The sequence below is a fragment of the Monodelphis domestica genome, chromosome 1 (genome assembly GCF_027887165.1).
Source record: "Monodelphis domestica isolate mMonDom1 chromosome 1, mMonDom1.pri, whole genome shotgun sequence".
NCBI lineage: Eukaryota > Metazoa > Chordata > Mammalia > Didelphimorphia > Didelphidae > Monodelphis > Monodelphis domestica.
This window is the reverse complement of record NC_077227.1, coordinates 93,827,638-93,842,284: the sequence shown is the minus strand read 5'-3', so window position 1 is coordinate 93,842,284 and position 14,647 is coordinate 93,827,638. Positions and strand designations below refer to the sequence as shown.

At 39.0% G+C, this 14,647-nt stretch overlaps 1 protein-coding gene across 2 annotated transcripts in view; it reads right to left on the bottom strand.

Moving 5' to 3' along the window:
- RGS10 (regulator of G protein signaling 10) overlaps nucleotides 1–1,497 on the bottom strand; it is a 112,701-nt gene extending 111,204 nt beyond the window's left edge. The window contains exon 1 of one of the 2 annotated variants that reach the window (XM_056803501.1): nucleotides 1,099–1,497. In XM_056803501.1, coding sequence (XP_056659479.1) covers nucleotides 1,099–1,147 — 49 coding nt within the window. In that variant the 5' untranslated portion in view covers nucleotides 1,148–1,497. The remainder of the gene's footprint in view (nucleotides 1–1,098) is intronic. The other variant, XM_007478915.3, reaches the window with a different exon arrangement.
- Nucleotides 1,498–14,647: the final 13,150 nt, after the last annotated feature.

The following is a 14,647-nucleotide window of genomic DNA, read 5'->3' as shown; positions in this document are numbered from 1 at the left end:
CTATCCTTTGTCCCTATGTCATTCCCTGAAAATTCAGACCCTATTTGAATATATACCCAGGTACTGAAGCTCTGTTTAGTTTGTGCCTAGCAAAAGTGAAGATCTGAGATATTGGTTCCCATCTCTTTGTTGCAAGGATCTTTCCTCTCTCTGTGTCCTCTCTACCCACTCCCTCTCTACCCACTCCCTCTCTCCCCTTTCTTCCTTTTCCCCTCTTTCTCTCCGCCCCTTCTCCGTTTCTTTTCTTTTCTTTTTTTTAAAATTCCTCTCTCCACTGTATGTCTAGCTCTCTGTATCTGTCTCTCTGTATTTAGGATTTTTTTTTAAATACCTAAAAGAGGCACAAGAACTCAGAAAGCTAAACTTATTCCTCCATCCCGCAAGAAAGACAATAAAGGGATCCAAGAGAAATCCTCATCTACTTCTGCTTTTTCAGTTCTAACTCCCAATATGCTTCAGGGTTTGTCTGTGTATGCGTGTGTGTAGTTTCTTCCAGACATTAAGTAAAAAGAAAACTGCTACTCTTCCTCTTTCAGTCAAACTTCCTGTTCAGAGTCTTCTCTTCGAGCTCATCTTAAAACATCTCCCTACTTCAACGGGACTCCAAAAGAGAGAAAGGGGCATTGCTTTTGGAGTTTTGAAGCTGCGGTCCCTGAGAAGGGAGGAAGGAAAGGAGAGAAAGGAGAATGAAAGGGGAGGAGAAACGCTCTTCAGTCAGATCTGAGGGGGCTGGACGCAGCCCCTCAGTGCGAGAAGATTTAGAGGGAAATGAGAAAGAGTAGACACGATCATGCCAATCTCCCCGCCCGGGGTAGGAAGCTGCTGTCGGAGTGATGGAGGGTGCTTTCCAAGCACCAGCAGGAGAGCCGTTCCCTCTGTCAAACTTGGGCAATCGTTCTCATAAGCACTACACAGAAGCACACACAGCTCTCCCCTCCGGGCGCTAAGCAGCCCACCCCGTCGGCACAAAGCCAACTTCACTTCTTGCGATACCCGCTCCTCGCAAATCCGAGATCATCCTTCCAGCCAGGGGCACTCCACGTAGCCCCTAAAACCCTACTGCCCGTGCGCAGGATGACTCCGGGAGCACTCGTTTACCTGAAGGCGGCCGCTTCCTGCTGAGCCTGCTGACTGCCCGGTTAAACATCTCCAGCTGCCAAGGCGCGACCTGGGACTGCGAGGAGGAGCCGAGGCAGTAGTAGCAGCCGCGCGAGCCGGAGAAGAGCAGGAGGTGGAGCGTGCGGCGCCCCAGCCCCAGTGCGAGGCCCCCACCTCTGGAGGCGCCGCGTGGCGCGCTCAGTGTGCGGACGGCCCACTACGCGCTCGCCCCCCTGCCCCCGCCCCTGCCTTTTCCCGCGCTCCTCTTCTCTCTGTGCCCCTTGTGAAGTATGAGGATGGTAGTGGCAGGTTGAAACTTAACCATATCTTCCCAACACTACCCTCTCTCTTGCCCTCCCTGGTGATTGACCCAGCTGGGATGCACTGTTGCCCACCCTGGAGATGCTGCGTCCAGGGCAAGGTGCAGCAGAGAAAAGAAGGTCTGGCAAAGGAGAGGAGGAAGGGGAGAAGAAGGGAGCTTGAGAAGGGCGTGGGCACTGAAGGAAACCGAGTTCCAGATGTTAAGCCTGATGCTGTTGCAGCTGCCAAACTCCTCTGAAATAGAGTTCCATTCTCCTGCTCCCTTTCTCCCTGAGTGTCCCCGAGAATGCCTGGAGGAGGGAGAGCTGAGGACAGTAGTGAAGCCTTGACACCTGTGTCCCAATACAACTACGAACTTGATCTGAGACCTCCAGACTATCATTTGACTTCGGAGAGGACAAGGGGGGGGAAGGGAGTGGGCGGCGGGGAGAGAGACTTTTCTTATTCATAAAATTAGAGAATTGGACAAGATATTGTTAAAATCTCTTCCAGACCAAAAATTCGATGGGTCTTCCCATTTCTTCAGCGTTCATCAGGATCAGTTGTAAATGGTTCTACTTGCTGCCTCTTTACTCTTGTTTTTTTGGGTGGGGAGGGTGGCCGCAGCTCAGATTTATGTATTGACCATGTGGCTAAGAAATTCCCTCTACTAATGCTGATGGCAGCTGCTCTAGCAGGACATACTAGATAGAATGCTAGACTTGGAATGTAGAAAATTTAAGTTCAAATCCTACCTCACACTTTCTAGCTTCGTAAGCCTTGGCATATCATTTAGCCTCGATTTCTCCATCTGCAAAATGGAACTAATATTAACACCTAACTCTCAGGGTTGTTAAGAGAATCAGATAGTGGTGTTTTTGTAACTTGCTCTAAAAATCTAGCGCAGTGCTTCCCACATAATAAGAACCTAATAAATTTGTATTTTTTGGAAAGGTAAAGTTTTGCCTGTAGGCAGGGGAAGGTTCAAGAACTTGTCCAAGTTCAAAGTGCCAATTTGTATCCAATATGGGAGAGTCTGAGTCTTCCTAATTTTGGGGGAAAGACAGGGAGGGGGAGGTGGTAGGCTGGCTTTGTAATAGATCACTATGCTTCTCAAAAGTATTGTTTCAGGGGCAGCTGGGTGGCTCAGTGGATTGAAAGGCAGGCCTAGACACTAGAGGTTCTGGGTTCAAATTTGTCCTCAAACACATCCTATCTATGTGACCCTGAGCAAGTCCCTTAATCCCCATTGCCTAGCCCTAACAGCAGGTCAAGGTTTGTTTGTTTTTTAAAGTTATTGTTCTCAGTATTTTGACTTTCCTTTTCCAATTTTCTTCTCTCTTCCCTGCTCCCACTCTGCAACTACAGGGAGTCATTAAACTGTAACTTGTAAAATGAAATCATTTTCAAAGCACTCAATGTGTATCCTTTCATTAGATCCTTACTGCAACCTTGTGAGAAAAGAAGTTATTTTGATCTCCATTTCACAGATGAAGAAGCAGTGGTGCAGGGAAGTTAGAAGACTGGTTTAAAGGCAGCTAGGTAGCACATGGGATAGAGCACCAGGACTCTAAGGTGGACTGGGTTCAAATCAGGCCTTAAACACCCTCTTAGCTGGGTGATCCTGGGCAAGTCACTTGATCCCAATTGCCTCTCCTTTACTACTCTTCTGCCTTAGAACCAATACTTAGTATTGATTCTAAGATAGAAAATAAGATTATTTTTTAAAAAGAGTATTTATCTTCCATAGCAAGTAAGAAGCTGTATAGGAGAACACATTCCCCACTAAAAGGAAGCTGGTAGTACAAATGGATTAAGTGCTAGACCAGAAATCGGGACTGATCAAGTTCAAATCCAGCCCCAGACATCTACCAGCTGTATGAACCTGTACAAGTCACTTAACCTCTGATTGCCTACCTACTTTGCAGGGTTGTTGTAAGGATCAAATGATAAAATATTTGTGAAGACAAAAACATACATACATATACTTAGTGCAGTCTCTGGCATATAGTAGGCACTATATAAATGCTTATCTTTCCTTCTAGGTACTTAAATTCTAAGGCCATATATCTTGTACTATCAGATGTTCAAGAAAGAGCTTTTGCCTGTTTACACCCATAAAAAACATAGGAATGCCTGATTCACCCTGATATTTGTGACTATTTAGCTAAAATGTTCCCCAAAAGGGGTGAGGAGTCAGGACAGAGATGCTGCTGCTGCTGCTGCTTCAATTGAAGAACTGTGAACAAATGAGCATTTTTTAGTGCCTACCACATTAGTTGTTGGACCAGGCTGCTAGAGTCCCTATTTCCTTTCTCCCATGGCTATTTTTAACAACCATGAGACATGCTGGTCTTTGGTTTTATCTCTCCGTGTCAGAATTTCAGGAGGACGCTAAGTCACAGCCCTGACATCAATTACTCTGCAGGACTGGTGTGGGTGAGCAAGAGACTGAACAGCCAATGTAGGAATGCTTTAAGTACATTTCTTTACTAGGATAAGAATCCAAAGGTTTCTCCAAAAGGATTGTTTAGACATTTAGAGTGGAGGGGCAGGAGTAAGAAGGAGGAAAAAGAAAAGGTGACTATCATTAAAATGTTTGTTGAAGAGCTTTGATTTAATCTAACAGTGCTATTAACCATGTATCTTACTTAGAATAAAAATTCACATGGAATGCACTTTCTTCAATATAAAGCCTTGTACGGGCAGCAATGTCAGTTTTATTATTAAATGAGATCAGGTAGATAGAGTGCTTTATAAACTTTAAAACACTTTATATATCAGTCATTATTAACTCCATTTTCCAGGTAGAGAAAAGCACTTATATATGGCATCTATTAACCCCATTTTCTAGATAGGGAAACTGAGACCCAAAGAGGTTAAGTGGCATCCCCATGGTCACCCAGCTAATAATATTAGTCTTGGAGCTGGGATTCGTTAGGATGATCCAGTTTTTCCTGATCTCAAGTCCTTCCTTCTTACTATTTATACCATACTGCTTCTCAAATACAAATTCATCTTTTGACATTTTTTCTTTTATTCTGAACTTAATAAACAATGCACAGAATGGACATTTGTGTTATATGTATGTGTATCTATATGTGTGTACATGTGCATGTGTGTGCATGCACATGCACACCAACATATTTCCTTAATTAAGTCAGAACACATTTGCCATTTCTTAACTAGCAAAAACTTCTTTCTTAATTGCTTTGAGGGGAGGAATGTGTGTATGTGGCCAGTCTCTCTTCCTCATCAGAAAGCTGTAAATTAGTGTGTAAATTAATTACCTTTTTATATTCATATTTGTACTATATCCCTTGGCCCATGTGTGAAAAAAGACCTGCTGAAACTTTCTCCCTTTTCTAGTCCCATCCACATAGTGAGCAGACCATATATGTTCTGATACTTTTCAATAAAATTATTACCAGCTCAAAAAAGAGAGAGAGAAAAGGAAACTGCAGGTCTCGTGTACAGCTTGCATTTTCTTTGTATATAATATGAGATCAACCTGTACCTTTTTTTATGTTCCTTTTCCATTAAAAAAAAAAAAAGTCTTGATGGCTCTCTTTTCATTGCCTTTTTTTTTGCCACCCTCTCCCTATTCTTTGTTCTCTTATCACCCTATCCCCATGGGGGTGGGGGGGAAGGAGCTACAAATCTATCTTATTTACTGCTAATTTTCTCTGCTCTTATTTTTGTAGGCATATCCTGCCTGTTAACATTAATTGGTTTTAGAAGATAATCATAATGTTAGGCTAGGCAAAATGATGTTCACTGAGGCAGTTCTTCCACTAAAACAATGTTATCGATTGAAGGTTGTCTCAATGATGATACCCTTTTCATTTATGAGATTTAGTTTTCTTCTCTTTTTTTAAAATTCATATTAACCAATGGTTGGTCTACTTTGCTAGTTGTGTTTTTTTTTTATAAAAACCAACTCAGTTTTATTTGTTAATCTGTCATGATAGAAGGATTTGGTTCTAATCAATTAATGATATTATTGGAAAAGAACACTGGGGCCAACATCAGGCAAAGTATGTCTGTGAATTAGGAGAAGGGGGAGGGATTTCAAATACTTGGAATCCACTTTAAAATTTTTTTTGAAAGTTGAGCTCTAGGAAATCCTACTGAAATTTAGTAGTTCCAAATTCCCAGGTATCCAAACCTAAGGATAATGTCATGGAATTTTGTTAGAAATATCCCAAATTAACTGCTTTTCCCTCTTCCCAGAAATGGCTATGTGAGATTTCTCCAGCAGATTTTCTCTTTGGTTAATATTGGTGAAGTCTTTAAACAGTGACCCTCATCTCATAATAATCTAAATAATTCAGTGCTTATAGGTCTGTTTTATCTTCATTCTACCTTTCTCCTCTTCTTTTTTTTCTCTTTCTCTTTCTCTTCTCTTCTTTTTTCTCTTCCATTTGCCTGAGGTGGGGGTGTTGTTTGTTTGTTTCATAAGAGATTTGCTTTTCTGCCATTTCTTAGCCCCCTCTTTGTGTATTTGTCTTTGTCTCTAAATTGGCATTTATTTTTAGTTGCACTAATTGCTGTCTCTCTAAACTGTTCTTTCTCCATGCCTCCCCACCACCCCCCATCTGAATTTCTTACTGATTCATTCTCACTAGTGAATACTTTCCTTTATATCTGCTTTTCTGAACCACACATTCCTCTCATTCCATTCTTTCAATTAAACTGATATTTTATTAAATATATGCAGTCTGTACTAGGTGCATCAGAGGATAGAAAAAAATGAGTAAGAAATGGTCCCTGTGCTCAGGCTGCTTCCAGTTACCTGGGGAAATGAGACAGAACTAATTATAATGAATTCCTATCTTATTTCCTCTTTTTTTTTTGTCATTTCACTCAACTCTGCATCTGCTGCCCTGCCTGGTAAACCCCCAAACAAGATACCCCTCCCAAGGTAAACTCATCATTTCTAAACTCACTACCAGGCAGTTCACTCAGGCCTTAATTGACCCTACCTCCCTCAGCCTCCCCTCCCCTCTGACTGGAGGACCAATGTCTTTTTTTTTTTTTATAAAGGGCAGAAGTTGGACTTTCAGCTCACTTCACTCTGCATTTAATGGCCTTCCTGGTTTTAAGATGCCTTCACATGGGAGACCTCTTGAGGTTCTCCCCATTCTTTTCCTGCCTCCTCTCATGTGTTGTTTCCCATCATTAGACAGTAAGCTACTTGAGGGCAAGGACTGTCATTCTTTTCCTTAATTGTATCTCTCAAGACTTAGCACAGTACTCAGAACATAGTGGGAAATTAACAAATGTTTATTGAATAGAATTTCTCTAACCTAACATTTTCTTTCAACCAATATTTCCCATTTCTCTCTATTTCTTTCTCTCAAAATGTCATGTTTACTTAATGTACATAAAAGTACTCTTCCCAAGTGCTGTATATTATTTTTTATTATAGAGGCATGGGGAAAAGATCATTAGAGCTGGAAGATAGAGATCAATCCCAAGAAGACATGACTTTATAAATGAAGAAATTAAAATATAAACAGACATCATTCTTTCCCTCATCCTGTGCCACCAGTGCCTCCCTAACCCTTGGCTTTGAGGTTCAGGTAGGGAAAAGCATATAAAAAATTTTAGTAATAATAATAATAGCTAATACTTATATAACACTTTAAGGCTAACACTTTACATGTATTTGGAGCTTCACAACACTTATAAGATAGGTATAATTATTCTTCCCATTTTCTAGATGAAGAAACCAAAGTTGAAAAAAATTAAGTCACTTGCCCATGGTCACATAGCTAGGAAGAGGCTGGGGCAGGCTTTGAATTCATGTCTGCCTAACTGCAGGGCCAATGTTCTATCCATTATACTAAGCTGCCTAGATTTCAGAATTCAGAAATAACCTACTAACTTCCCTTATGATTGTTCACCCTTATTCAGCTCCAACTAGGAATCGAGCAGACCAGTGATGACAAATCTTTTAGAGACCAAGTGCCAAAACTGCAACCATCACACCACAATTGATCTCCCCTGCCCACCCTTACCCACATAGGGGAGGGAGGAAGTGTTCCCATCGGGCTGCTGGGCAGAGGGACAGGTCATGTGAGAAATGCCATCGGGCATGTATGGAGAGGGGGAAGGGAGCAGCCCCCTCCAACATACTCCAGCACATGTGCCATAGGTTAGCCAATATGGGAGTAGACACTATGGTTACATTTAAAATATTATTAGAACATAAGTCAAAAGCAAGTTTGGTTTTTTGTACTGCAAAGAACTGAAGGACAAGAAGATTGCTACATCCTGGTTGAAACCAGTACACACAGGTCTGAAGTTTTACCTTCTTATGACTCTGTTATCTCAAAAGGAAGGATGAGATCAGCTTTTTCCCATCTCCCCCCACATTTTGGTCCTGAAGGACTGATGCTAGGATGGCCCTATTTTTCCTTTGGTTGTTCTGACAAGGATGGGACTTAAGTTATTAGAATAGTAATAAGTGAAGATACAAAGATACAAATGATCAGAAAGTAAAAAGACTAAATCCTCTGACACTTTATAACCTCTCAAAGGACTTGGAATTCTCCTTTTTCCAAGAGCAGGAGTTTTAAACCCTGGTTACCCTATCTAACCTCGTTCTGAACCAGATAATTACATTCCCATAATGATGACAAGTAATTTTATATTGCATATTTTCTCCTGAAAACTATTCCACATACTCAATTACTAGTGATCTTAAAAGAGGAAATAAAGAAACAGGCAAAGGAGTGTAAAAAAGTAAGTTAAGAAAGTTTATTTTTAAAGTGGTAGCCAGCTCCACCCTACCCAGTCCTGAAGAAACCTAATTTGGGATACGTTAGTGTCTACCCACTGCAACAAGAACTGTGGAATGTTAGAGCTAGGAGGGGCCTCATAGCTCTTATAGTTCAAGCATCTTACTTTACAGACAGTGAAACTGAGGAATAAATAGTTAACATCATTCTCTTATAAAGGAAAAGGAAAATATTACTTCTACAAATACCTTTTCCTGTCTTTCATCTAAATGGGCAGTAAATGTCACAATGGAGAAAACCATCATGGTTTAATATAAACAGGTTTTTTGTGTTGGATTTTTTTTTGAGTCAAAGCCCATGTTTAGAGTCTAGCTATAAATACCTATTTTATGTGTTAAAAGGTCCAAATGCTAGCCTTCCTTGTGTAATGGAAGGTTTATACTTCGCAGAAGGTCAGGCATTCAAACTTCACAGATGGTAAGGGTAAGTAAGGTTTCTCAAAAAAAAAAAAACAACCTACCTCAAAGATAAAGCTGCTCTAAAAGTTTACATTACACATTCTGGATTAATTTAATTCAATAAGCATTTGTTGGGTACCTAATAGGTGCCAAGCACTGTGCTTAGGTGCTCTAGCTATAAAGACAAAAACAAAGCAGTCTCAGCCATTGAAGAAATTAAATTCTATGGTGGGAAGACAACAAGAAAACACATAAGAAAATACAAAATAATTCCAATGGGAGAACACCAGCAATTGGAAGGAGGGATCAGAAAAGGCCTCATGTAGGAAGTGGCTTATGATCTGCCCTCTGCTAGAACTAAGAATTCCATCAGGTAGAAATATGGTCAGAGGATCATTTATGTAGAACAGAAAGGGCCCCAAGAGACCATTTTGTCCAGCCCTTTCATTTTTTTTACAAGCCCTTACCTTCTGTCTTATAATCAATACCATCTATTGGTTCTGAGGTAGAAGAGCGGTAAGGGCTAGGCAAGGGGGGTTAAGTGACTTGTCCAGGGTCACACAGATGGGAAATGTTTGAGGCCACATTTGAACCCAAGACCTCCCATCTCTGGGCCTGACTCTCAATCCACTGAGCCACCTAGCTGCCCCATAGTCCTTTCATTTTATTGATTTAGGAAGTTGAGGTCCAAGGAGTTTAGACAAATTGCCAAAAGTCATTCCTTGCTCACTTAATGGTAGCCAGCGGGGGGAAAAGAAACAAGTATTTAATAAGAGCCTGCTATCTACCAGGCATTGTGCTAAGTTTTTTAGAAAATTATCCCATTTGGGAGCAATTAGGTAGCATAATGGATAGAACACCTGCATTGGAGATGGGAGGTCTTGGGTCCAATTGTGGACTCAGACACTTCCTAGTTTGCAACCCCAGGCAAGTCATTTAACTCCAATTACCCACCTTTGCCACTCTTCTGTCTTAGAACTTAAACTAAGACAAAAGGTAAGGTTTTAAAAATGCTATATATAAATACAATCTCACCTGATCCTCACAACAATCCTGGGAGGTAGAATCTATTATTATCTTTATTTTACAGTTCAGGAAACTGAGGCAAAGAGGGGTTAAGTGACTTGCTCAGGGTCATGCAGCTAGTAAATGTTCAAGGCTATTTGAACTCGGGTCTTCCTGAGAGCACTACATAACCTAGCTGCCCCTAATGGATGTATATATAGGTTATTTGGGATACACTCTCTTTTTATCCTTCACTTTACCTCCCCACCTGGGTGGTCTCCAAATGACCCATGAGTTCATGGCTCCATTGTAGCTTCTGTCTCTGTTGTATCTATTCTTCCTTCTTTCAGATGGCATGGTATGGTTTTGATTCTTCAAGTTCTGAAGGGTTAGAATGGTGAGCCACAGGAGATCCATGAGCAGGAAATCTACCAGAAACTAGAGAAGATAGGTCCAGAGTGGCCTGTTTGACCCAGCATAGGTTAAAAGCAGATAAGAGGAAGCCACCACAACTCATCCATCAAGCATGCCAAATTCAGAAGTGAACTGAGAGACAAATGCTTTATAGAATCTGCTTTAAGTTTGAACTAATTCTCCTCAAAGACTAAAGTAGTATAGGGGTGAGTGTGGACCACAAATATTGGAAGAATGTTTTTTAGTAACTTAGATTCTTGCTGTAGCTGTGTATTAAATCTCCATCTGTAGAAGCTAACTGATGTTAAATGGTTAAATGAAACTGGGACACTAAGCAGTGGTGACTAATATTAGGGAAGACATACCAGAATGGGAAATGAATTGATAGAATGAGAAAGATATGCTCAACTCCCCAGGGGTACTTCTAAAATCCTGAGGGGGAGGTGTAGCCTGCCTCACTCTGGTCCACAGTCTCACTATACCCTTAAATCCACAAGGCCAAAAGAGATGACAGAGTACATTGAAGACCTTCGAAACCCCAGCCATATATGTAGCTATTCAAGTTGCGTTCTTTCTTTCTGTCTCTGGACATTACGGATCCTAGTGATGGTGTACCTATCATCTAAAGTGGTGGGTCCACACCATGCCCATCTATGAGGGGTTTGCTATCATTCATCTGGATTTGGTTGACTATGACTTGACAGATTGCATCATGTAGACATGAACAGAAAGAAGGTCCAGTTTCACCACCTTTACCAAAAGGGACATTGTTTATAATATCAAGAAGAAACTGTATTATATTGTCCTAAACTTGAGCAGAAGATGGCTAGTGCTGCTGCTTCTCCTTGGAGAAGACCTTGGAGCTTATTAATGGCCAGGCGAACACCACTGGCATCGAGGGGCTCTGGTGTTCAGAGGCTTTCTTCCAGTCATCCTTCATGAATAGGAAATCCTGTGGCATTCGCAATTTCACTTCTATCTTAAAATGTGAGATTAATATCCCAAAAGACATATATATATACATATATATATATGCCAACGTAATATTATCTGGTGCATGCACCTTAGAATTGTTGACAGAAAGTGGATGAAAATCAAAGCCCTGGCACCTAGCACAATGAAAATTAAGATCACAGCTGAGTACATTGGTGGCTTTATTCTGGCTTTTATCTATATGTAGAATGGCTCACCAAGCAGGAATATGATGAATCTGGTCCATCCACTGTCCAAGTCAATGCTTCTAAATGGATTATTAGTACATGCATAGGATTTGCCACCTCATTATTCACAAAATATAAGTTTGTCCTGGCAAATATATACCTCATGTTAACTTCATGAACTCAAAAAAAAAAAAAACCTCATGTTAACTTCTTGAAACTGGAATAAGACTTCTTTAAAAAGAAACATTATTGGGTAGGTTTGTATGTGATATTAAACATATATTAGTACTTTGTAGATTGTTCAACCATTACTCATTTGACCTTATATTCAAGAAAGTGTTTTGTTCATTTACATTTTAGCATATTATATATATATATATATGTATATATATATAATTGATGTAAAACCCTGATACAGGTCATTTCTTGTGGAAGGTGAACCTAGAGGTTAATTTCTCCATAGAGTATTAACCTGGAACAATGGCAATAAGGTTCTCTGGCTCATTGACATGTCAGTTTTATAGTTTAATTTCTATGGAAAAACAGATATTATTTAATATTGTATTAGAAATCCTAACTTATCAATAAGAAAAGAAAAAGGAATTAAAGTAGGCAATGAGGAAATTAAGCTATCATTCTTTACAGATGAGATGATGTATACTTCAAGAATCCTAGAAAATTAGATGAAATAATTAAATTTAGTAAAGTTATAGTATATAAAATAAATCCACATAAATAACAAAATTCTATATTTTATCAACAAAGTTCAGTGGCAAGAGATAAAAAGAAGAATTCTGCTTCAAATCACTCCAGACAATATAAAAAAACCTGGTAATCTACTTACCAAGACATATAGAGGAATTGTATGAACATAAATACAAAATACTTTTCGCGCAAATAAAGTCAGATCTAAATAGTTGGAAAAATATTGCTTGTGGGTAGAACAAAATAATACAATAAAAATGATCATTGTACCTTGATTAATTTATTCAGTGCCATATCTATCAAACTATCAAATAATTATTTCATAGAAATGGAAAAAATAGTAACAAAATTCTTCTAGAAGAACAAAAAGTCAAGAATATCAAGGGAATTAATGAAAAAAAAAAGTGAAGGAAAGTGTCCTAGCAGTACCAGATCTCAAACTGTAATAATAATCTCAAAATAGTAATCATCAAAACAGTCTGGTACTGCCTAAGAATTAAAATAGTAAGTCAATGGAATAGATGAGATACACAATATACAAGGGTAAATAGTGATACCATAAGTAAATTAGGAAAACATAGACTACTTTGCCTGGCAGATGTAGGGAGAAGGATGAATTTATGACCAAACAAGAGGCAAAAGGCATTATAAGATGTAAAATGAATAATTTTATTATATTAAATTTAAAAGCTTTTGTACAAACGAAACCAATGTAACCCAGATTAGAAAGGAAACAACTGGGGGAAATTTTTATAGCAAATTTCTCTGACAAAATTCTAATTCCTCAAATCTATAAGAACTAAGCAAATTTATAAGAATACAAGGCATTCTCCAACTGACAAATGGTCAAATGATATGAATAAGCAATTTTTGAATGAAGACATCAAAGCTATCAATAATCATGTGAAAAAAAGTTCTAAAACACTCTTGATTAGAGAAATGCAAATTAAAACAACTCTGAGGTACCAACTCACAACTACTAGATTGGTCAATATAACATTGTAAAGGAAAATAATAAATGTTGGAGGGGGTATGGCAAAATTGGGACACTAATGCATTGCTGGTAGAATTGAGAACTGACCCAAACATTCTGGAGGTCAATTTGGAACTAGGCCCCAAAGACTATAAAACTATGCATATCCTTTGATCCTGTAATACCACTACTGTATCCCAAAGAGATCATAAAAATAAAGGGCCGACTCATACAAAAATATTTATAGCAGCTTTTTTTTTTTTGTGGTGGCAAAGAATTGGAAATTGAGGGAATGTTCAATTGAGGTTGAATAAATTGTGGTATATATGTTGGTGATAAAATACTATTGTGCTACAAAAAAGCAGGCAGGATGGTTTTAGAAAAAGCTGGAAAGATCTGCACGAACTGATGTAGTGTTTTGCAAAATAAGCAGAACTGGGGGAACATTGTACACAGTAACAGAATATTGTACAATGATCAACTATGAAAGGCTTTGCTACTCTCAGCAATACAATGATCTGAGACAATACTGAAGGACTTATGATGGAGAATGCTATCTACCTCCAGAGAAAGAACTCTCGGAGTAGGGTACAGATCAAAGCATACTATCTTTCACATCAGTTCATTTACAGTTTTATTTGGGGGCTTTGGTTTTATATGAGTGTGCTCTTACAACAATTATAATTTTGGAAAATATATGTTGAAAATTACTATTACACTTAATTGGGAAAATAAAAAAATCTTTGAATGAAAAAAAGTGACCCAATGGGGAAAAAAAGGAAATCAGATATTAAGAGTATCTGAAAGTCAGATTTCCAGCATCCAAAAGAGCTGAATTTTCTGGAATTTCTCTCCTAAGGCTAAGAATGAGTTCATAAATTAGTGTACACCCTGATGCTGTCCTAGCAAAAATATATGTTGAATTTAAGCCTTACAAACTACTGCTTTGATTATTGTTTTTTTCCTTAACCTTGTTCTCCCCCCCACATGTCCTGGGGCTAAGTTATTTAACTTTATTCTGCCCCCTCCATATATATCTATTTATATATTCACACAGTTGTATATTTGTGCATCTGGTTAGAGAAATTTTGCATGGTACTTTAATGATTTCACAAGACAATAGAAAACCACCATTTTTAAGTCATCCTAATGGCTGAGAATTGTAATGCCCAATGCACACAAAAAATAAGCATCTGAGGAGGGATTTGAATCTGCATCCTCTGATTCTATGGCTAGTACTCTTTCTGCCATGCCACACTGATGAGGTAGAACTTTCCAGGTATGGAGGATAACCTGTGAGAAAGCATGCAGTAGGGATGTGGGTATATGCAGGGAACAGTCCATTCTACTTTTTCATAGCTTTCATTTATTAGGATAAGGAGAGGATTAAAAGGGAGGGAATAATTGCAAAGAAATTTCTAGATGCTGAAGGGGAGATTAAAGGGAGTGGAGGAGAAAAAGAAAAGAACTAGAATCTAAGAGGGTGCTTATCAACTGGGAAATGGCTGAACAAATTCCCAGCACATAACTAGGATGGACTGTTATTGTGAAGTAAGAAATTACCCAAAAAAAATTATTTCAGAAAATCCTGGGTATCATGCAACTGCCTAGGAAAAAAAAAGGAGCAAGGGTAACAATTTATATAAGGAGAGCAACATTGTAAAGAAAACCAATTTTGAAAAACTTAACTGTTTAATTATTAGACTAGCCATATATCAGTTTTGATGAAGCATGTTACCCACTTCCTGTCATTTCAGTGATGGACTTAAGGTGCAGGAGACATATTTT